Source organism: Balaenoptera physalus (genome assembly GCF_965194825.1).
Source record: "Balaenoptera physalus genome assembly, chromosome: 2".
Classification (NCBI taxonomy): Eukaryota; Metazoa; Chordata; class Mammalia; order Artiodactyla; family Balaenopteridae; genus Balaenoptera; species Balaenoptera physalus.
In genome coordinates, this window is record NC_138883.1 from 54,734,834 (window position 1) to 54,758,714 (window position 23,881).

A 23,881-nucleotide genomic window follows, 5' to 3' on the forward strand; every position below is an offset into this window, starting at 1 on the left:
TAACAAACCCAAAACATTTAAGAAAATGGGAATAGGAACATACATATCGATAATTACCTTGAATGTAAATGGATTAAATGCTCCCACCAAAAGACACAGGCTGGCTGAATGGATAAAAAAACAAGACCCATATATATGCTGTCTACAAGAGACCCACTTCAGACCTAGAGACACATACAGACTGAAAGTGAGGGGATGGAAAAAGATATTCCATGCAAATGGAAATCAAAAGAAAGCTGGAGTAGCAATTCTCATATCAGACAAAATAGACTTTAAAATAAAGATTATTACAAGAGACAAAGAAGGACACTATATAATGATCAAGGGATCGATCCAAGAGGAAGGTATAACAATTGTAAATATTTATGCACCCAACATAGGAGCACCTCAATACATAAGGCAAATACTAACAGCCATAAAAGGGGAAATCGACAGCAACACAATCATAGTAGGGGACTTTAACACCCCACTGTCACCAATGGACAGATCATCCTAAATGAAAATAAATAAGGAAACACAAGCTTTAAATGATACATTAAACAACATGGACTTAATTGATATTTATAGGACATTCCACCCAAAAACAACAGAATACACATTTTTCTCAAGTGCTCATGGAACATTCTCCAGGATAGATCATATCTTGGGTCACAAATCAAGCCTTGGTAAATTTAAGAAAATTGAAATCGTATCAAGTATCTTTTCCAACCACAACGCTATAAGACTAGATATCAATTACAGGAAAAGATCTGTAAAAAATACAAACACATGGAGGCTACACAATACATTACTTAATAACGAAGTGATTACTGAAGAAATCAAAGGGGAAATCAAAAAATACCTAGAAACAAATGACAATGGAGATACGACGACCCAAAACCTATGGGACGCAGCAAAAGCAGTGCTAAGAGGGAAGTTTATAGCAATACAAGCCTACCTCAAAAAACAGGAAACATCTCGAATAAACAACCTAACCTTGCACCTAAAGCAATTAGAGAAAGAAGAACAAAAAAACCCCAAAGCTAGCAGAAGGAAAGAAATTATAAAGATCAGGTCAGAAATAAATGAAAAAGAAATGAAGGAAACAATAGCAAAAATCAATGAAACTAAAAGCTGGTTCTTTGAGAAGATAAACAAAATTGATAAACCATCAGCCAGACTCATCAAGAGAAAAAGGGAGAAGACTCAGATCAATAGAATTAGAAATGAAAAAGGAGAAGTAACCACTGACACTGCAGAAATACAAAAGATCATGAGAGATTACTACAAGCAACTCTATGCCAATAAAATGGACAACCTGGAAGAAATGGACAGATTCTTAGAAATGCACAAACTGCCGAGACTGAACCAGGAAGAAATAGAAAATATGAACAGACCAATCACAAGCACTGAAATTGAAACTGTGATTAAAAACCTTCCAACAAACAAAAGCCCAGGACCAGATGGCTTCACAGGTGAATTCTATCAAACATTTAGAGAAGAGCTAACACCTATCCTTCTCAAACTCTTCCAAAATATTGCAGAGGGAGGAACACTCCCAAACTCATTCTACGAGGCCACCATCACCCTGATACCAAAACCAGACAAAGATGTCACAAAGAAAGAAAACTACAGGCCAATATCACTGATGAACATAGATGCAAAAATCCTCAACAAAATACTAGCAAACAGAATCCAACAGCACATTAAAAGGATCATACACCATGATCAAGTGGGGTTTATCCCAGGAATGCAAGGATTCTTCAATATACGCAAATCAATCAATGTGATACATCATATTAACAAATTGAAGGAGAAAAACCATATGATCACCTCAATAGATGCAGAGAAAGCTTTCGACAAAATTCAACACCCATTTATGATAAAAGCCCTGCAGAAAGTAGGCATAGAGGGAACTTTCCTCAACATAATAAAGGCCATATATGACAAACCCACAGCCAACATTGTCCTCAATGGTGAAAAACTGAAACCATTTCCACTAAGATCAGGAACAAGACAAGGTTGCCCACTCTCACCACTATTATTCAACATAGTTTTGGAAGTGTTAGCCACAGCAATCAGAGAAGACAAAGAAATAAAAGGAATCCAAATCGGAAAAGAAGAAGTAAAGCTGTCACTATTTGCAGATGACATGATACTATACATAGAGAATCCTAAAGATGCTACCAGAAAACTCCTAGAGCTAATCAATGAATTTGGTAAAGTAGCAGGATACAAAATTAATGCAGAGAAATCTCTTGCATTTCTATACACTAATGATGAAAAATCTGAAAGTGAAATTAAGAAAACACTCCCATTTACCATTGCAACAAAAAGAATAAAATATCTAGGAATAAACCTACCTAAGGAGACAAAAGACCTGTATGCAGAAAATTATAAGACACTGATGAAAGAAATTAAAGATGATACAAACAGATGGAGAGATATACCATGTTCCTGGATTGGAAGAATCAACATTGTGAAAATGACTCTACTACCCAAAGCAATCTACAGATTCAGTGCAATCCCTATCAAACTACCACTGGCATTTTTCACAGAACTAGAACAAAAAATTTCACAATTTGTATGGAAACACAAAAGACCCCGAATAGCCAAAGCAATCTTGAGAACGAAAAATGGAGCTGGGGGAATCAGGCTCCCTGACTTCAGACTATATTGCAAAGCTTCAGTAATCAAGACAGTTTGGTACTGGCACAAAAACAGAAATATAGATCAATAGAAAGCCCAGAGATAAACCCACACACATATGGGCACCTTATCTTTGATAAAGGAGGCAAGCATATACAGTGGAGAAAAGACAGCCTCTTCAATAAGTGGTGCTGGGAAAATTGGACAGGTACATGTAAAAGTATGAAATTAGAACACTCCCTGACACCATGCACAAAAATAAACTCAAAATGGATTAAAGACTTAAGTTTAAGGCCAGACACTATCAAACTCTTAGAGGAAAACATAGGCAGAACACTCTATGACATACATCACAGCAAGATTCTTTTTGACCCAGCTCCCAGAGAAATGGAAATAAGAACACAAATAAACAAATGGGACCTAATGAAACTGAAAAGCTTTTGCACAGCAAAGGAAACCATAAACAAGACCAAAAGACAACCATCAGAATGGGAGAAAATATTTGCAAATGAAGCAACTGACAAAGGATTAATCTCCAAGATTTACAAGCAGCTCATGCAGCTCAATAACAAAAAAACGAACAACGCAGTCCAAAAATGGGCCGAAGACCTAAATAGACATTTCTCCAAAGAAGATATACAGATGGCCTACAAACACATGAAAGAATGCTCAACATCATTAATCATTAGAGAAATGCAAATCAAAACTACAATGAGATATCATCTCACACCGGTCAGAATGGCCATCATCAAAAAATCTAGAAACAATAAATGCTGGAGAGGGTGTGGAGGAAAGGGAACACTCTTGCACTGTTGGTGGGAATGTAAATTGATACAGCCACTATGGAGAACAGTATGGAGGTTCCTTAAAATACTACAAATAGAACTACCATACGACCCAGCAATCCCAATACTGGGCATATACCCTGAGAAAACCATAATTCAAAAAGAGTCATGTACCAAAATGTTCATTGCAGCTCTATGTACAATAGCCAGGACATGGAAGCAACCTAAATGTCCATCGACAGATGAATGGATAAAGAAGATGTGGCACATATATACAATGGAATATTACTCAGCCATAAAAAGAAATGAAATGGAGGTATTTGTAATGAGGTGGATGGAGTTAGAGTCTGTCATACAGAGTGAAGTAAGTCAGAAAGAGAAAAACAAATACAGTATGCTAACACATATATACGGAATCTAAGGGAAAAAAAAAAAAAAAGGCCATGAAGAACCTAGTGGCAAGACGGGAATAAAGACACAGACCTACTAGAGAATGGACTTGAGGATATGGGGAGGGGGTGGGGTGAGATGTGACAGGGTAAGAGAGTGTCATGGACATATATACACTACCAAATGTAAAATAGATAACTAGTGGGAAGCAGCCGCATAGCACAGGGAGATCAGCTCGGTGCTTTGTGACCACCTAGAGGGGTGGGATGGGGAGGGTGGGAGGGAGGGAGATGCAAGAGGGAAGAGAAATGGGAACATATTGTATATGTATAACTGATTCACTTTGTTATAAAGCAGAAGCTAACACACCATTGTAAGGCAATTATACTTCAATAAAGATGTTAAAAAAAAACATACTTATATAGTATTTTAGGATATCGTAACATGGTCTTTTAAAACTGAAAACCAACTTCATACAAAGAATTCACAATTTATATATTTACGCATGTTCATTAACTCAATAAATATTTATAATTAGAATACCTGGTTTGTCCATTGTGTATTCTCGCCTCCTTTGTCATAGATTAATTGACTGTAGGTGTGTGGGTTTACTTCTGAGTTCTCTATTCTGTTCCATTGATCTATATGTCTTTTTTTGTGCAAATACCACGCTGTTTTGATTACTGTAGCTTTGCAGTATTGTTTGAAGTCTCGAAGGGATATGCCTCCAGCTTTGTTCTTTTTTCCTCAGGATTCCTTTGGCAATTCTGGGTGTTTTGTGGTTCCATATAAATTTTAGTATTATTGTTCTAGTTCTGTGATAAATGCCATGCGTATTTTGATAGGGATCACATTAACTCTGTATAGTTTGCTTTGGGTAGTATAGACTTTTAAACAACATTAACTCTTCCAATCCAAGAGCACGGGATAGCTTTCCATTTCTTAAAATCATCATCAATTTCCTTTATCAATGTTTTAGAGTCTTCGGCATATAGGTCTTTCACTCATTTCATTTCTTCATTTTGCCACACCATGAGGCATGTTCGATCTTAGGTCCCTGCCCAGGGATTGAACTCATGCCCCCTGCATTGGGAGTGTGGAGTCTTAACCACTGAACCACCAGGGAAGTCCTGGTACTATTTTTTTTTTTGGATGTGATTTTAAATGGGATTTTTTTTTAACCTTCTCTTTCTGATATTTCATTGTTAGTGTAAAGAAATGTAACAGATTTCTGTATATTAATCTTGTATCCTGCTACCGTGCTGAATTCATCTATTAGTTCTAATATTTTTTGTGTGGAGTTTTTAGGGGTCTCTATATAGAGTATCATGTCATCTGCCAATAGGGACAGTTTTACCATCTCCCTTCCGATTTGGATACCTTTTGTTTCTTTTTCTTGTCTGATTGCTTCCAATACTATGCTCAACAGAAGTGGTGAGAGCAGGTATCCTTGTCTTGTTCCTGAATTTAGTGGGAAGGCTTTTAGCTTTTCACCATTGAGTATTATGTTGGCTGTGGGTTTGTTGTAAATGGCTTTTGAGATATGTTCCCTCTATACCCACTTGGGTGAGAGTTTTTACCATGGATGGATGTTGAATTTTATCAAATGCTTTTTCTGCATCTATTGAGATGATCATATGGCTTCCTGTTGATGTAGTATTGATATATCACATTGATTGATTTATTATGATGAACCATCCTTGTGACCCTAAAATGAATCCAACTTGATCGTGATGTATGATCCGTTTTACGTATTGTTGGATTCAGTTTGCTAATATTTTGGAAAGTTTTTTTTTGATTGATTGATTGATTTGGCTGTGTTGGGTCTTAGTTGTGGCACGCAGGATCTTCATTGCGGCACGCGGGATCTTTCGTTGCGGCACGTGGGCTCTAGAGTGCGCAGGCTCAGTACCTGCGGCACAAAGGCTCTCTTGTTGTGGCGCATGGGCTCCAGAGCGCGCGGGCTCAGCAGTTGTGGCATGCAGGCTCTCTAGTTGTGGCACATGGGCTCTAGACTGTGTGGGCTCAGTAGCTGCGGCGCACGGGCTTAGCTGCCCTGCAGCATGTGGGAACTTAGTTTCCCGACCAGGGATCGAACCCACGTCCCCTGCATTAGAAGGTGGATTCTGAACCACTGGACCAAATCAAAAAATATTTGCTAATATTTTGTTGAGGATTTGTACATCTATGTTTATGAAACATACTGGTCTGTAATTTTCTTTCTTTTTTCTTTTCTTAATGTCTGTCTGGTTTTGGTATCAGGGTGACGGTGGCTTCATAGAATGAATTTGGGAGTGTTCCCTCCTCTTCAATCCTTTGGAATAGTTTGAGAAGGATACGTGTAAGGTCTTGTATGTTTGGTAGAATTTCCCAGTGAAGCTGTCTGGTCCTAGATTTTTGCTTGCAGAGAGCTTTTTTAAGTACAGATTCTATTTCACTTCTAGTGAACAGTCTGTTCAAAATATGTTTCTTCTTGACTAAATTTTGGCAGGCTGTATATTTCTAAAAATTTGTCCAATTTGTTGGCATATAACTCTTCATAGTATTCTCTCATGACTTTTTGTATTTCTGTGGTATCAGTTGTTATTTCTCTTTACTTTCTTACGTTTTTTCGGGGTCCTCTCTCTTTTCTTCTTGGTGAGCCTAGCTAGAGGTTTGTCAATTTTGTTTATCTTAAAAACAAACAAACAAACCAGCTCTTGGTTTTATTGATCTTTTTATTTTTTTTGATCTCTATTTATTTCCTCTCTGATATTTATTTCCTTCCTTCTGCTGACTTTGGGTTTTGTTTGTCCTTCTTCTTCTAGTTCTTTTAGGTGGTAGGTTAGGTTGTTTATTTGAGATTTTTCTTGTTTCTTGAGGAATGTCTGTTTTGCTATAAACTTTCCTCTTAGAAATGCTTTTGCTGCATCCCACAGATTTTGTAAAGTTGTATTTTCATTGTCACTTGTCTTGAGGTATTTTCTGATTTTCTCCTTGGTTTCATCGTTTACCCACTGGTTTTTTAGTACCATATCCATGTGATGGGTTTTTTTCTTATTTTTCTTTCTGTGGCTGATTTCTACAGTTTCATACCATTGTGGTTAGAAAAGATGCTTGAAATAATTTCTATCCTCCTAAATTTGTTGAGGCTTGTTTGGTGACCTAGTATGTCATCTATTGCAGAGAATGTTCCATGGGCACTTGAAAAGAATGTGTATTCTGGGTTTTTTCAATGTAGTGTCCTATAGATGTCAATTAAGTCCAACTGGTCTATTGCATCACTTAGGATCTCTGTTCCCTTATTGACTTTCTGTCTGGAAGATCTGTCCATTGATGTCAGTGGGGTGTTAAAGTCTCCTAGTATTATTGTATTCCTGTCAGTTTCTCTCTTCATGTCTGTTAGTATTTGTTTTATATAGTGTATTTAGGTGCTCCTATACTGAGTGCATATATGTTAATGAGAATAATATCCTCTTCTTGTATTGATCCTTTTATCATGATATAATGTCTTTCTTTGTCTTTCTTTATGAATTTTGTTTTAAAGTCTATTTTGTCTTTAGAAAATGGACTTGAGGACATGGGGTGGGAGGGCAAACCTGGGGTGAAGTGAGAACAGCATCGACATACATACACTACTGAATGTGAAATAGTTGGCTGGTGGGAAGCAGCAGCATAGCACAGGGAGATCGGCTCGGTGCTATTCGATGACCTAGAGGGGTGGGATAGGGAGGATGGGAGGGAGGCTCATGAGGGAGGGTATATGGGGACACGTGTATGCATATGGCTGATTCACTTTGCTGTGCAGCAGTAACTAACACAGTATTGTGAAGCAATTATACTCCAACAAAGATTTATTAAAAAAAGAAAAAAAAAGTCTATTTTGTCTGATATGAGTATTGCTACTCCCACTTTCTTGTTATTTCCATTTGCATAAAATATCTTTTTCCATCCCCTCACTTTCAATCTGTGTGCGTCCTTTGCCCTAAGGTGAGTCTCTTGTAGGCAGCATATTGCAGGTTCTTGTTTTTTTATCCAATCTGCCATTCAGTGTCTTTTGTTCGGAGTATTTAGTCCATTGATATTTAAAGTGATTATTAATAGGTATGTACTTATTGCCATTTTAAACCTTGTTTCCCAGTTGATTCTGTAGTTCTTCTTTGTTCATTTCTTCCTTTTGTTTTTCCTTTTGTGGTTTGATGATTGTGTATTATGTTGGAGTTCCTTTCTTTTTGGTTTTTGTGAATCTATGTATGTTTTTGATTTGTGTGATAAACTTGCTGGGTAGAGTATCCTAGGTTGCAGGTTTTCCCCTTTCAGGACTTTGAATATATCATGCCACTCCCTTGTGGACTGCAAAGTTTCTGCAGAGAAATCAGCTGATAGCCTTATGGGGGTTCCCTTGTAACTGACTCTTTGTTTTTCTCTTGCTGTCTTAAGAATCCTCTCCTTAACTTTTTCCATGTTAATTATGATATGTCTTGGTGTGGGTGTTTGGATTCATCTTGTTTGGGACCCTCTGTGTTTCCTGTACCTGGATATCTGTTTCCTTCTCTATGTTTGAGAAGTTCTCAGTCTCTTCAGCAAGTGGTGTTGGAAAAGCTGGACAGCTACATGTAAATTAATGAAATTAGAACACTACCTCACACCATATTCAAAAATAAACCCACAAAGACCTAAATGTAAGATATGATACCATAAAACTTCCAGAACAGTACAAAGGCAAAACATTCTCAAACATAAATTGTACTAATGTTTTCTTAGATCAGTCTCCCAAGGCAAAAGAAATAAAAGCAAAAATAAACAAATGGGACCTAATCAAACTTAAAAGCTTTTGCATAGCAAAGGAAACCATAAACAAGATGAAAAGACAACCTAGGGAATCAGAGGAAATATTTGCAATTGATGTGACCAACAAGGGTTAATATCCAAAATATACAAATAGCTCATAAAATTCAGTATCAGAAAAACAAACTCAAAAAATGGGCAGAAGACCTAAACAGACATGTCTCCAAAGAAGACATACAGATGGCCAATGGGCACATGAAAAGATGCTCAACATTGCTAAGCATTAGAGAAATGCAAATCAAAATCACAACGAGGTACCGGTCAAAATGGCTACCATCAAAAAGTCTACAAATAATAAATACTGGAGAGGAGGTGGAGAAAAGAGAACCCTTGTACATTGTTGGTGGGACTGTAAGTTGGTGCAACCACGATGGAAAACACTATTACATGATCCGGCAATTCCGCTCCTGGGTATATATCCAGAAAAAAATGAAAACACTACTTTGAAAAGATACATGCACCCCAGTGTTCACTGCAGCACTATTTACAATAGTCAAGACATGGAAAAAACACAAGTGCCCATCAACAGATGACTGGTTTAAGAAGATGTGATGTATATGTATATATTATATATATATATAATATATGTATACATACATACATATATACACATACACAATGGAATACTACTCAGCCATAAAAAAGAATGAAATATTGCCATTTGCAGCACCATGGATTGATCTAGAGAATATCATACTAAGTACGTCAGAAAGAGAAAGACTAATATTATATGCTATCACTATATGTGGAATATAAAAAATAATATAAATGAATTCATATACAAAACAGAAACAGACTCACAGACATAGAAAACAAACTTCTGGTCACCAAATGGAAATGGGAGGGAAGGGAGGAATAAATTAGGAGTATGGGATTAACATATACACACTACTATACATAAAATAGATAAGCAACAAGGATTTACTTTATAGCACAGGGAACTATATTCAATATCTTGTAATAACCTATAATGGAAAATAATCTGAAAAATATATATATATAATTGAATCACTTTGCTATATATCTAAAACTAATACAATATTGTAAATCAACTATATTTCAATTAAAAAAAAGAAACCTAGTTCAGACCAGGCACTAGAGAGAAAAGAAACCTTTAAACACTTAAGGAGTTTATACATGCCAAGGTTAAGAGTGGGAAAGACGGGACTTCCCTGGTGGTGCAGTGGTTAAGAATCCTCCTGCCAATGCAGGGGCCATGAGTTTGAGTCCTGGTCCAGGAAGATCCCACATGCCACAGAGCAACTAAGCCCATGTGCCACAACTACGGAGCCTGCGCTCTAGAGTCCGCGAGCCGCAGCTACTGAGCCCACGTGCCACAATTACTGAAGCCCGCATGCCTAGAGCTCATGCTCTGCAACAAGAGAAGCCACTGCAATGAGAAGCCCATGCACCGCAACAAAGGGTAGCCCCCACTCGCCAAAACTAGAGAAAGCCCAAGCGCAACAACGAAGACCTGACACAGCCAAAAAAAAAAAAGAGTGGAAAAGATATAAAAGAAAATAATCACCACATGATAATCAACCAACAAAAGGATAACTTTGAAGAAAAGCTTCTAACCCTCAGGAACAGATCACGTCAATTTTACAGCAATCTGTACTTTCCTAGGTTAACTTCCAGCTCAGTTTGTGATTATTTATTTAATTATCCTCTCTCCTACTAGACGGTAAGCTCTATGGGGATAGGACCTATGTCTAGTTTTGATTATCATTCTTTTCCAGAGACCGTCAGTACAGTGCTTGGCACATAGTAGGTGCTCAATAAATGTTAGATGAATGTTATAAGGCAGAAAAAATGGAAAGCAAAATATAATTAATTTAGGGTCAACTGACAGAAACATCAGGTAGCCCCAAAAAGTGTTTGGTGACAAAGAGAAAAAAATCTCAGTAAATGGAACAATTTGCTCCACAATAGTTCACAAACATAAAATCTATACATAAACTATTAAGAGATGATTGATAATTAGACAAATCTCATGAGAAAACACATAAAAAACATATTTAAGTAGTTTAATTTCATTTATAAAAGAGGCTGACATAACACCATTTTTTGGTTTTTTTTTTTTTTTAACCTTAACAAAACAAAGCTTTATTTTTCAATCATATAATATTCGTTCTTGAAACAGGGGGGAGGTTCTGCTCCATATAATCCTTACTCAAGGACCAGGGTTCATCACCTAGAACATCATAATCGTAGTAGCAGGAGGAAGATGGAAAAAGAGAATCATGAACCTGTTCTAAAGCCCTTCTACCCACATGTCACTTCTGATTACGTTTCATTGGTTAAAGAAACTCATGTGATCATCTAACTGCAAAGGATCAGAGAAGTGTATTCCTGCTGATTAGCCAAAAGGAGAACTGGAAATAATTAATGAGCAGCGATCATAACATCATTTTTAATGTTACTTTTACTTTTTACCCTACAGTTTCTTCTAAGCAAAGAATTACTGAAAGAAATATTGCTCAAATCTCAATTCTAACATATAAAGAAAAAATATGCTTAAAGATTTTTTGCATATGAACTATCTTTATATAATCTTTTTTTGTTGTTATTTCTGTCCCATTCATTCAAACAGAGAAAGAGAAAATATTAACTCATGGAATCTAGTTTGCTAACACTCCAAGCATCCATCTTAATCACTTTCTCAAATCATTAATTGGGGCTCCAGGATAATATGCTAGAATATGGGCAGGTTCAAAGGGACAACCAGCAGAGGAAAGGAAGAAGAGGTGGTTCTGAGAGCTAATCCTAAAAAAGTCTGAAGTTTCTTGTAAAAGGAATCCATTCACATTTGCCACTCATTGCCAATATTTCTTTTGGAAGTCTTTTTTATTCCTTTCAGCATTGCACTCAATGTTTACTTTAACCTGATTATCTGAGGATGCAAGTTTTGTCTGATCGTGCCCAAGGCCACACTATTAGTTTTGGTTGGCTCATCACCACTCCATTCATTTAACATGTGGCATGAACACCACTATATACAAAACATAATAGGGATATAAAGATGACAGTATCTTAACTTTAGCTTATACTATTCCAGACCAGAAACATGGGGAAAGCTTCCTAAAGAAATGGCTTTTAGCCAGTATTCAAAAAAGAGACATGATCTGGACACATTAAGATTAGGAAAGGGCATCAATGCAGACTGTACATACAAACCAAGAAAACTTCTAGTATTAAGAATTCTAGAGCGTTGGGCATGAAAAGAAGTATAGTAAGAGGTAACGCAAGAAAGGTAAGCTGAGGCAAGATTATTAAGGGTCTTAAAAATTATGCTACAGAGTAGGAAATTTATTCTGTGAAAACCACTCAAGGTTTTGAGTATGGAAGAGATGATGACTGTACCTTACGAAGATAATTCTGGAAGAGTATGTAGCCTTAATTAAAAAGAACTGAAAATAAGTGACAAAATGTTTTATCATAAGGCTACTGTAATTATCCAGGGAAGAAGTAATGAAAGCCCAAATTAAACTGAAAAGAATTGGTAGGATTGGTCACTGCCTGAACTTGGAGGATAAGGAGAAGTAGAAAAGATGACTCTAAAGTTTTAAGTCTCCGTAACTGGGAAAATGGTAATGCTGCTAATAAAAATAGATAAAAAAGGAGGAGGAGCAGGTCCAGAAAGGAAGGTAAGTTTGGTTTTGAACATGTTTATTCTTGTTGGCCAGATAGACCTAGTATATGTTTGGTTTACAGTTGGAAGTGTGAGTGTGAAGTAATTTTCTGGAGTAGAATTAACTGTTGATCAAAGATACAAATGTTTTTATGATTCTGTCGTCCAAAACAAAAAAAGCCACTGGCAGTAAATGATCATATTCAGCAATTATTTAAAAACAATTAAATTATATTACCTTTAGGAAGAAAAGTATTTTTGCATTTGATTTTTTTATATAAGAAATAAAATATGTAAGTAAATATGAAAAAACCCTGTCATTCTCTTTTGTAAAAAAATGGACAAATGATCTCTCCTAAAAAGAACAGATACTATGAATTATATTAAGGATTAAATTTTAAGAAATTTACCAAAAAAAACAAAAAAAAACAACAAAAACACACAAGAGGTTTCTAATCAAGTTCCCTCTTACTGAATTTGTATTAGCTCCACAAAAAATATACATGTCTAAAATGCCTGATTACCTGCACATGTATGACTTAAGGTGACCAGAAACAAGAGAAGTTGACCTTATGATAACCAAGATTGCTACACACAAAAAAATGACAGCTCCTTACATTTACTGGTAGGCCACAACGCTTAAATACAGGTGACTTCTATTTACTCTATTGAAATATTTATACCCTTCAAAATCACTCCCTCTTTGTTTTTTGACCCACCTCCTAGAATAACAAAAATAAAAACAAAAATAAACAAATGGGACCTAATGAAACTTAAAAGCTTTTGCACAGCAAAGAAAACCATAAACGAGATGAAAAGACAACCCTCAGAATGGGAGAAAAAATTTGCAAATGAAGCAACTGACAATGGATTAATCTCCAAAAATATACAAACAGTTCATGCAGCTCAATATCAGAAAAACAATAAATGCTGGAGAGGGTGTGGAGAAAAGGGAACCCCTTGCACTGTTGGTGGGAATGTAAATTGATACAGCCACTATGGAGAACACTATGGAGGTTCCTTTAAAAACTAAAAATAGAGCTACCATATGATCCAGCAATCCCACTCCTGGGCATATATCCGGAGAAAACTATAACTTGAAAAGATACATGCACCCCAATGTTCCCTGCAGCATTATTTACAATAGCCAGGACATGGAAGCAACCTAAATGTCCATTGACAGATTAATGGATAAAGAAGATGTGGTATATATATATATATATATATATATATATATATATATATATATATATATATATACAATGGAATATACTCAGCCATAAAAAAGGAACAAAATTGAGTTATCTGTAGTGAGGTGGATGGACCTAGAGTCTGTCATGCAGAGTGAAGTAAGTCAGAAAGAGAAAAACAAATACCGTATATTAATGCATATATGTGGAATCTAGAAAAATGGTACAGATTAACCTATTTGCAGGGCAGGAATAGACACGCAGACGTACAGAATGGACGTGTGGACACGGGGGAGGGAGGAAGGGGTGGTGGGATGAATTGGGAGATTGGGATTGACATATATACACTACCATGTGTAAAACAGATAGCTAGTGGGAACCTGCTGTATAGCACAGGGAGCTCAGCTTGGTGCTCTGTGGCGACTTAGATGGGTGGGAGGGAGGTCCAAGAGGAAGGGGATATATGTATACATACAGCTGATTCACTTCATTGTACAGCAGAAACTAACACAACATTGTAAAGCAACTATACCCCAATAGTAAAAAACAACAACAACAACATAACAAAATCACTTCCTCTTTACCCTGAGGAAAAAATTTTAAATGCAGTTGTAATAGGATCTCTGAAAAAAACAGAGCAGTCACAGAAGTGCTGCTTGCAACTAAGTTAAAAAAAAAAAAAAGGAATGTAAATTATTAACAATGGTTAGTGATAACAAAGAGGCTTCCCAGGTTCTACCACAGGGAAATTATATTCCTGTTTCCACAGTTTTACTCCATAGTTACAACCTAAGTAGGCATCTGGGAGTCTTTTGTTCACATGATTTCTCCGTCGCATTTTAATGGTAAAATGTCTTGTAAAAAATGAGTGTGTGTGTCTGTATGTGTGTGTATGCGTGTGTGTATCCTGGGGGTAAAGGTCAGCAGGGAAACCCTAGTTTTAACCTCTTGGGTAATAGCTTCCCTGCATTGGCTCCTCAGACAAAACCATAAATTAATATGTGAACCTATGTGTTCTCCTATTGGGCAAAATTATTCAAACAACAACACAGCAGCAGAAGGGTAAGAAGAGAAATCTCAAAACTGAGAAACCTCAGTTAATTTTTCTTTATTGGCATGCTTACAGAGAGACACTGAATCTTAAAAATGAACTTATGAAATTTACTAACCTTTTGTATGCTTATAATGTCTTGGGTGTTCCTTATTTTGTATTTTTAAAACACTAGGTGAAATGTCATGTGACCTATCATCTTCAAAATCACCACATCCAAACCCATAGTTCACACGTTGACCAATTATGCTTACATTGGATGTTGTAATCCCTATAAAATAAATAAAATACATAAAAATATTCATTTGAATGATGTAATACCATAGGTACATATCTCACCTCTAAATCTATCTTGGCTTCTAACCTTTTAAAAAGGTTCAATAACATAATATTAAAAATTATAACATTACAGTAATTTTTTAAAGTTTTATCTTATTTTAAATTTTTATAATACTTTTTTACCTTACTAGCAGATCAGAACATTTATTATAAGGCATACTATCACATTTTATAAAAGAGGCTTTAAAATTACAATGAAATACAAAATTCAATGTTTGAAAGAGATAATCAAATACATATATTTTTAAAACATGACAGGCATTTAATGTTTAAACAACATCTTACACTTTACAGCAAAACAGAATTTTTTTAAATCTAGAATTTTTAAACTGCTTCCTGAGAGAGGCCTATATTCTCCATTTCTCTCTTTTCTCCCACTCTCATGGTCTGGCTTGTGAGGCAATAAACTGTATAGGAAAGGAGCTCAGAATCTGAAATTATGCTTCCTGGCTTTAAATCATAGCACTGCCACTTAAATTGCTGACAGAAGCTGGTCAAGACACTTAACCTTATTTGTAAAATGGGGATAATAGTAGTAGCTCTTCCAGAACCTCTGTGAGGACTGAATGAAGAAAATGTAAAGGGGTTAGTACAGGGACTAGTGTACCATAAATATACAAATGTTATATTACTAGTTAAAAATAAAACAAATCAAACCCTAATGTAGGCATCCTTTTAATAAATACCTAAAATTTTAATCTATATTTGAATGTTTAAACTGAACACCCTATACTAATACTTTGCAGCTGTTAAAACCACAAAACTACTAAATGGAAAATCCTAGGCAATATATACTTAAGTCACCATCCATTTTTATGTATAGCTGCCATGTAAACCATTAAGTAATAACAATAAAATATAATTTGTTTTTAATACTGTTGAGGGTATTTTAATAAAAACAGGACAGCAGGGAGACGAGGTGGCTGGTGGCCGCTGGGCTAGAGAGTACTGCAGAGTATAGGGCACTAAGTCAGATTCATTGAGAAAGATTTAAAAAATATCTGCTATTAAATGACAGAGACCTTCTGGGAGTAACATGGATATCTTTCTAAATTCTTCTTAATTTTGATAGTTAATTCATAAAGTAAGCCTCATAAAGATATTGGCTTTGGATGGAAATGCTTTCTACTAATAGTTGATACTAACGTAAAGCTACAGGAAAATAGTTTGCTAAAACAACATTCAGGAAATTCAGCACAATGTGCTATAGTAGGTTGTAGTGGAATCTATGTGGAAATCTTTATTGGAAATGCTGATGTGAAGACAGAATGAATTTATAATTTTTATGTAATTATTTTTGTTTTTATCTTCAGGTAGTCCTTATTCTGAGCATTATTATTTTTATGTTTCACCAACTAAACAACAATAAACTTGTAGAAATCACTTGCTTACTGAAAACAAACAAACCCTATCCCAAATAAACAAAAAATGTAAACCCAAATTTATAAAAGCCTAAACCATTAGCAACTTAACATTTTGGAAGCATATTAAATTTAACCAAGAATATCTTACAGTAAATACAATAATAGTGTTTCTAAAACTTGATCCTAGAAATACCTAACTTATTTGTTAAAAATGCAGATTTCTAACTCTGAAGATTGATTCAGTAGGTATAAGGTGAGGCCCCAAAACCCATATGTTATATGCATTCCTAGTGATTCCTAGGATTAGGCAAGTTTGAGAAACACTGACTATTAAACAAGTTTGGGAAACATGGAACATCGCATACAGAAGCGAGTATTACTGTAACACCTATCACTCCACTAAAATTTAAATGACTCACAAGGTCATACAACTAGGGTCAGAGGGAAACTCAAATCTCGGTTTTCTAAATCTGCCCTTTTCTAATTCCAAGAATATTCTTCCAAAAGACGGTTCCATTTTTATAAATTAGATACAACCTGGCAACAAAGTGTCTCTTCAAACTTATACAATTATTTTTAAAGTAATAAATAATTTATTAGGATAATCAGCCTTAAAAAAGAATTAAAGAATAAGTTTATGTATTATATTTCTTTGGGTCTTCCCCTTTAGGAGAACAAATACATACCAAGTGCCCACTATGTACTAGGTGCTTTATATATGTTATATACTTAGATCTTCACTACCCTTCTCAAGGTTTACATCATCAGATGAGGGAACTAGTTTCAAAGCAATTAAGTAACTTGCACAGAGCAAGAATATGATTATTAAAATATCAAACTGGGATTCCAGCTGGGGTCTTTCAGACTCCAAAGCACATATGCATTGCCTTCCTGTGCCTAGTAGAATAACTATCTCTTCGTCTAACACACAAGCTTTGTGGAAGCCAGACACACATAGTTGAGTTGGGCTTTTATAATTATGACAGGCACTTGTTGGCAATCAGGGGTGAATAATCTCTGGGGATCAAGAATCTGAAAGTCCAAAAAAGTAAAATAATTGCAATACCACTATAAAAATGTCAGTGCAAAATGTAATGATATTACAAAAGAGGTAATAACAATTTTATTTGTGAATTGGGAAGGCTTCCCAGAGAAAGCAACTGAGTTGTTTTCACAGCTGAATGGGGTGTGGTGTGGATTTCAGAGTTCATCCAGAAGAAACAGTATGTGCAACTGCAAAGAGATAGGAAATGGTACTGAAGGTGGTCTGATTTAAATGGATCACAACATACAAAGCAGGAAATGAAAATGAAGCTGGAGATGTCTGCACGGCTCTGATCAAAGAAGAATGCTCTGAATAAATTTAGGCTGGGCAATATAGTCAGTTTTGCATTATGGGAAAGGGATTGTAAGTGGACGAGACTGAAGCTGGAGAGAAATGTTAGGCGGTTAGGTAAAAAATGAGTAAGAGTGATAGTGGGAATTAAAAAGAGATGAAATTAAGATATATTTAGGAGGAAGAAATTTAAAATCTTAGCAAACAGTTAGATACACACACAGCTTTTTAGGAAAGTAATTATAAGGTAAACCTTAAGGTTGTTATGACTTTCACAATGAGATCATGCGAAAATAAATATCATATCCCAACTTGCTACAATTAATTCATAATTCAATAGTTTTACAAATCATAAAGAACATATAGTTCCCATCCTAAATTGATCAGAATTCAAATATTTTTCTAATTTATTACCTATACCTGAATCTATTTTCTAAGAACTGCTGTTATAAATTAGTGATTTCCAGGTTAGTTTGCAAAATGCTTAACACAAGATATTTACACTAGTTAGATATTATTTGTAAAAGAAATTGTCTTTTGTGGCCCCCGGTGGTTTCTAAACTATGCTGCACTTTAGAATCACCTAGAGAGTTCTCAAAAACTTTGATGGCCAGGTCACATTCTGTATCAATTAAATCAAAATGTCCTGGTGTGGGAGCCAGAACGGGTAACTTATGGGTTTAAAGGGGTATCAATTATTCAGGTAAGTATTTTTTCTTCCAAGAATAATAAGTATTCTTGCCAAAATGGCCTTTTAAGGAGTTAAAAAGATGGTTAGCCTTAATTAGTAATTACAAAAATTCTAAATCTAAAATACATTTGCCATCATTTTTTAATCATTTAAAAATCATACTTTCTATAAAACATATTTATAAAACAGTCATAGAATACCTGCACTGGGGCTTTGTTCAGCTACCTGAGAGTTCTTATTCTTTGCAGAAGAAAGTCTTGTTAGACAATGTTTTGATCCAAATGTTGGAAATATGTCTGACCTACAATGAAACAAAGTAATTTCAATAAACATTGAAGATCTAGAGCTATTCAGCATTCTTATATCAAACATTCTCTATACTTTAATTAACTCACTAAACTTTGATAGTGAGGCAGCAACAAGTATGATAAACTATGGCTAAGAATATTTCTTATTGGTATTCCTATTTCACCTTTTGAACTTCCAACCTTTTCAACATATGGTCAATCCTTAATTATTCAGGAGAGGATTACCAAAGGAAATGAAGACACTTCAATTTGTGCTGTTTAATCTTTCTTTGGGTAAGGGGAAAAAAAAAACCTGACCCAAAGACAGTCCATTCCAGAACTAAGCCAAATGATTCTAATCATCTAGTATATTATCTACCTTCATATATAATATAAAAATAGGGACTTAATAATATTATAAGTAAGAGATCAGCAACAAGTGAGTTTTAGCAAATGCCGCTTTCTTCGTGGACTATTTTTTGCTATACTTTCTTGACTTCATAAAGGCCTACAGGCCTTGTTCCACAAAGAAAGTAAACTGAAGAATATTAAGTCTGTACATAAAGGGAACTGTTTAAAATCAGTAAGAGCTAAAATGCCAATAAGTCAGTGATGGATATTATTAAGAAGAGATTTTACAAAGGAGTACAATTCTTAGTAGTTGGGTAGGCATATTTGTTAATTGGCCTAGTGAGAAATCAATGTTAAATATTTTAAAAGAGTAATTTCTCTAGACTAGATGACTGTCAATTTACATTTATATTGAGTGTATTTGACTTAGATGAAAGAAAATACTTCAGTCTCTAGAAAAGTGGTTCTCAATGATTTTTCCTTCCCAACCCACGTAAGGATGAAAGCCCTGCAGAAGTAGTAGTGACTTTCTTTGGCCATGATTCTTAAGGCAGGATGTAAGCTGGTTGAGAATAATTGCTCTTAAACTAATAAAATAAAATGTGGAAATACTAAATTCATTAAAGATAATTCAGTCCATAAATGAGGGTATACTGAACTCTTTTCTCAAGGAGTTCAATATCTGAAGAGAATAACTCTATGAAACAATATTGCGAATAGTGAATTCTAAATGTTGTATCAACAATATAAAATGAACTTTTCTTCCCAGTTGCGTTCCAGATTACTTACAGAACCTTGAAACTGTAAGAGTATGTAACATAAAATTTCACATTCATGTAAGATAAAGGAAAAACTTTAGGTCTAAGAGATAAATGTATATATTTTAAATGTCTGGTAACTTAATGTAAACATAATTACTTCACCAGCCCACGTAGCCATTCCAAATTCATTTTGTAAATATATTGCATTATTCTACATAGGTAATTACAACAAAGGAATTTCCAGTAAGAAAAAATTTCCAACTGCAAAATAAGCTGCTGTTTCAGCTAAAAAATGTGGGGAAGGAAATCATGGAATGAGACAAACCTCTCACAATAGGACACAAAAATTTGGTTTAATTCTATGAACTGCTGAAATAAAACACCCTTTTACATTAATGTTCACAGAACATCATCTCTCCTTGGATTATGTAATCTCTACCTATTAGAGGTTCTAGTTCACTTAAGTAAAAATAATTTAAATTTAATTTTAAATATTTACCTCTATATGTAAACATGGTATGGATAAAATCAAAGGAAAATGAAATTAAACAGACTGACAACACCAAAGGTTAATAAGGATGTAAAACAACTGGAACGCTCATACATTGCTGACAGGAGTATAAAATTGCACAAGCATCTTAGAAAACTGCTTAGCACTTATTTAAAAAGTTAAATGTCCATCTACCCAAGACCTAGTAATTCTACTCCTAGGTTTTTGTCTAAAATAAAGAGGAATACACCTGAAACTAACACAACATTGCAAATCAACTATAGTCCAATATAAAATAAAAAATAAAAATTTAAAAATAAATAAAATAAAATACAATAAAGAGGGAAAGGATTCCCCAAAATTCTAGAATAGGGTCACAGAGATTTTCAGAAATCAAGGTAGGATCACTGTTTAAGATTTAAACGTTATTGAGGTAACCTGGAAAAGTTTGTCGAATTGCTATGCTGTCAGTATGGGGTGACCAGGACTCTAATTCTAGCACTGCTGCGATAAGGAAACTACTGAGAGGGCTGCAAAAGCTACTGCATGGAGTCCTAAACTCCCACAAGATAATGGAATAACAAAATATAAGAAATAGTTGGGTAATGGCTGGGTGGAATTTATCCATTGATTAGAGGAAATTGGTGCTGAGTTTTAAACGAAAATTATTAAACGAAAACAGCAATATCAGCTATTGGTCAATCGCCAAAGAGTCAATGATACAGAAAAGAGCTAAAGGACAAGGAATATTAGGATAAATCTTAGATAGGCATAAGAATAAGTGGGGCTTTGAGACTAGGATTTATATTAATTTAGTTGGGGTTGTGTTCTGTCTCTCCACCACCACCCCAAACCAAAGCCAACCAAGGTAATATCTGTAAATTTTCTGTTGTCTTTTAAATGTATTTCAACGTTTCAAAAACTAGAAAATGGTCTTAAAGTTTTTTTTTTTTTTAAATATGATATTAGAGCTTCAGACTACAAATTACAGATCAGAATTCATTTAGCATGTCAAAAAATAAAATACATTATTCTCTTCCCCTGGGGAGTTGTCGACAGAGAAGAAGTCAAAGATTCTTGGCTGTAAACTCCACTTTCACTGTAAAAGCTGATGTTTGGAGAGGAAGATCGAGATGGAGAGTCCACAGTCAAGTCGAGCTTAATTGCAGAATCAGGGCTTTCAAGATCAGAAGTACTGCCACTCAGTTTTGCTCTTTTCTTAGCTGCACTATTACGAAGGGACCTAAGAGAGCTCTGCATCTAAAAAAAATTAAAACAATTAACTTTACAAAATAATTATATAAGTAAAAGTTATCCTTAGATTTCAAACTCCAATAACTATACCTAGCTAGCCACTCTTCAAGCCAATACTAACAAGATGGATGTTAACATATTTGTACATAGTATACATACAGATTTCATCACTCAGGTATTTATTTATAAACAACCTCCTAGGTTATAAGTTCCTTAAGAGGAAGGATCTCAAGATATTATTCACCATGGTATTTCCAGCACTGGGTACAATGACCAATATATTGTAAAAATTCATTCACAGGTGAATCACTGAATCAGATGGTAGCACAGTTGAAGTCACAGAGGTCCATCTAACCTTAGGTCAATAGTGTGCTGATGTGGCTATTTAGAAGTTCTATGAGAAGGTCAGCAAAAAGTAATCAGCTTTCTAAATTTGAAGTTTACATCAAGCTTGCCAGTGTTAGAGTTCAGAGAATAATAGATCATTGTATGTAACTTCTGAAGACAAGTATTTATAGAAATGCAGAGTAGAAATCTTTATCACATATATATTAAGTTTGGGAATAGAGCCTTGAACAAATTAAGGAACTCAGAAATATACATAAGCTGTGTTTTGCTTACATTTTGATTATAACAATTGTAATAGTTGATTCAATAGTACAGCCACTTGCCTAGTAAATCCTTGGAAGGTTGAATATCCAAAAACATTAGTATCTACCTATATTTACTAATAATTATAAAAAAGAAATTACCCTTTCAATTACCCACTAAAAGGACTATTTTTAAGTTATCATAAAAAACAATATGTAGGATCAGATGAAATTTATGAGTTACACAGGAAAATGCCTCTTCTGTAAGTTTGTTTCCTGTAAATAAATTCCCTTCATAGTACCACTGGACTATAACTGCAAAAACAAAAGCAAAAAGAAAAAAACAAGAAAAGATTTTACAAGCAATTAGAAGCTGGAATGACTAATTAATTCATTAAGAACCAATTTTGATTCTTTATAAGTTAGTTTTACACATGCTTAATGTTAAAGAAATGCTTTTTAAATGAATATGCATTAATTTTTTTTGAGCAAACTATCCGTACATGATGCCTTACGTCTTAAAAACAGGCTAAAATAAGACCACAAAATATCATCATTGGGTGTTTCAGTTTGCATATTTAATGTAAAACACTTTTCAACCTGACATCAGGCAAACTGAAATGATAAAAAGGAAGCATCTGTGGAAATAGTGCTCTGAATCTAAAGTAACATAGCAGCCACATCCCTCCTCTGGCATAATTAATATGCGGAGTTATCATATTGGCAATACATTTTTATAGTATAAATGGAGTGATCTAGGATTCAAAGATGAAAATACAATATGATGTCAATTTCATAAAGATAAATAAACTTGCACGTATGCACAAGGGACATGCCCAAGAATGTTTACTGCAGCATAGTTTGCAATAGCAAAAGACTAGAAATAAGCCAAAATCAATTATATGAATACATTATAAATATATCAAAATACTACTGTATCAATATAAAAAGTACATAAATACATAAAACACAAACTAATGGTAACAGTGGTGCCTCTGGTGAAGAGGAAAGAGAAACTGGATTAGGGAGGGAACTATGTTATGTTTCATTTATTAAAAAAGTAGGAAACAAATACGACAAATTGTTCATCTGGGAGGGGTTAGTGCATGGGTATATTGCTATATTATCTGTACTTTTAATTTGAAAAGGAATAATATATGCACAGAATACTGGAAGGAAAGACATTAGAGTGATAATGATAAATTATTCTGGGTAGTGGAATTTGGTGTTATGAATTTTCTTCTTAATACTTCACTATAGTTTCCACGTTTTCTATTGTGAACATAAAATATTTTTACAAATAAGACACCATGTTATGGGATAAAAAGTACTTGATTTTTCCTTAAATAACAACTATTATTTATAGACAATTACAAGCATTTAAAAATTACTGAAAATATTTGGTTCTAACCTCTTCTTGATCCAAATCTTTATCCCTGATATTTAATTCTGAAAGATCAATTGAAAGACTATCTTTTTCACTCTTCCAAATGTCATCTGGCTCTTTCTTTTTGGGTCCCACTGTGCTTAAATCAGCTTTATCAGGCAAAAGGCTGATACCCCGTGGTATGGGAGGTACAGGCTTGGTCCCATTTAAGCCTCGTCGGGAAGATGGTGATCTCACCAAGGCAGGTGTAAGTTGAATTGGAGAAGGTTTCTCTTGAGAATTTTCTCCTGCATGAAAAAGACATATTGTACTCTTTTTTTTTTCAACTTCAAGTTGAAAAACAGTAATCAATAGCATTAAAATCACAAGTGTTTAGAATTAGGTGTTTTTAAATTAAAAGGCACATTATATTTTACTAGAAATAAAGATTGCTACTTAAGATGAGATAAAAATATCAGTGTCCCCTAACAAATATAACAAAAATGGACCACCCAAAATCCTTTCATATCAAATAAAAATATTATATACC

At 34.7% G+C, this 23,881-nt stretch overlaps 1 protein-coding gene across 3 annotated transcripts in view; it reads right to left on the reverse strand.

The window, feature by feature from the left end:
- TOGARAM1 (TOG array regulator of axonemal microtubules 1) overlaps positions 1-23,881 on the reverse strand; it is an 85,992-nt gene that overhangs the window by 35,005 nt on the left and 27,106 nt on the right. For all 3 annotated transcript variants that reach the window (XM_082452029.1, XM_082452030.1, XM_082452031.1), the window contains exons 5-8: positions 23,377-23,639; positions 21,149-21,381; positions 18,433-18,533; positions 14,621-14,773 (exon numbers count right to left, since the gene is read on the reverse strand). In XM_082452029.1, coding sequence (XP_082308155.1) covers positions 14,621-14,773; positions 18,433-18,533; positions 21,149-21,381; positions 23,377-23,639 — 750 coding nt within the window. The remainder of the gene's footprint in view (positions 1-14,620; positions 14,774-18,432; positions 18,534-21,148; positions 21,382-23,376; positions 23,640-23,881) is intronic.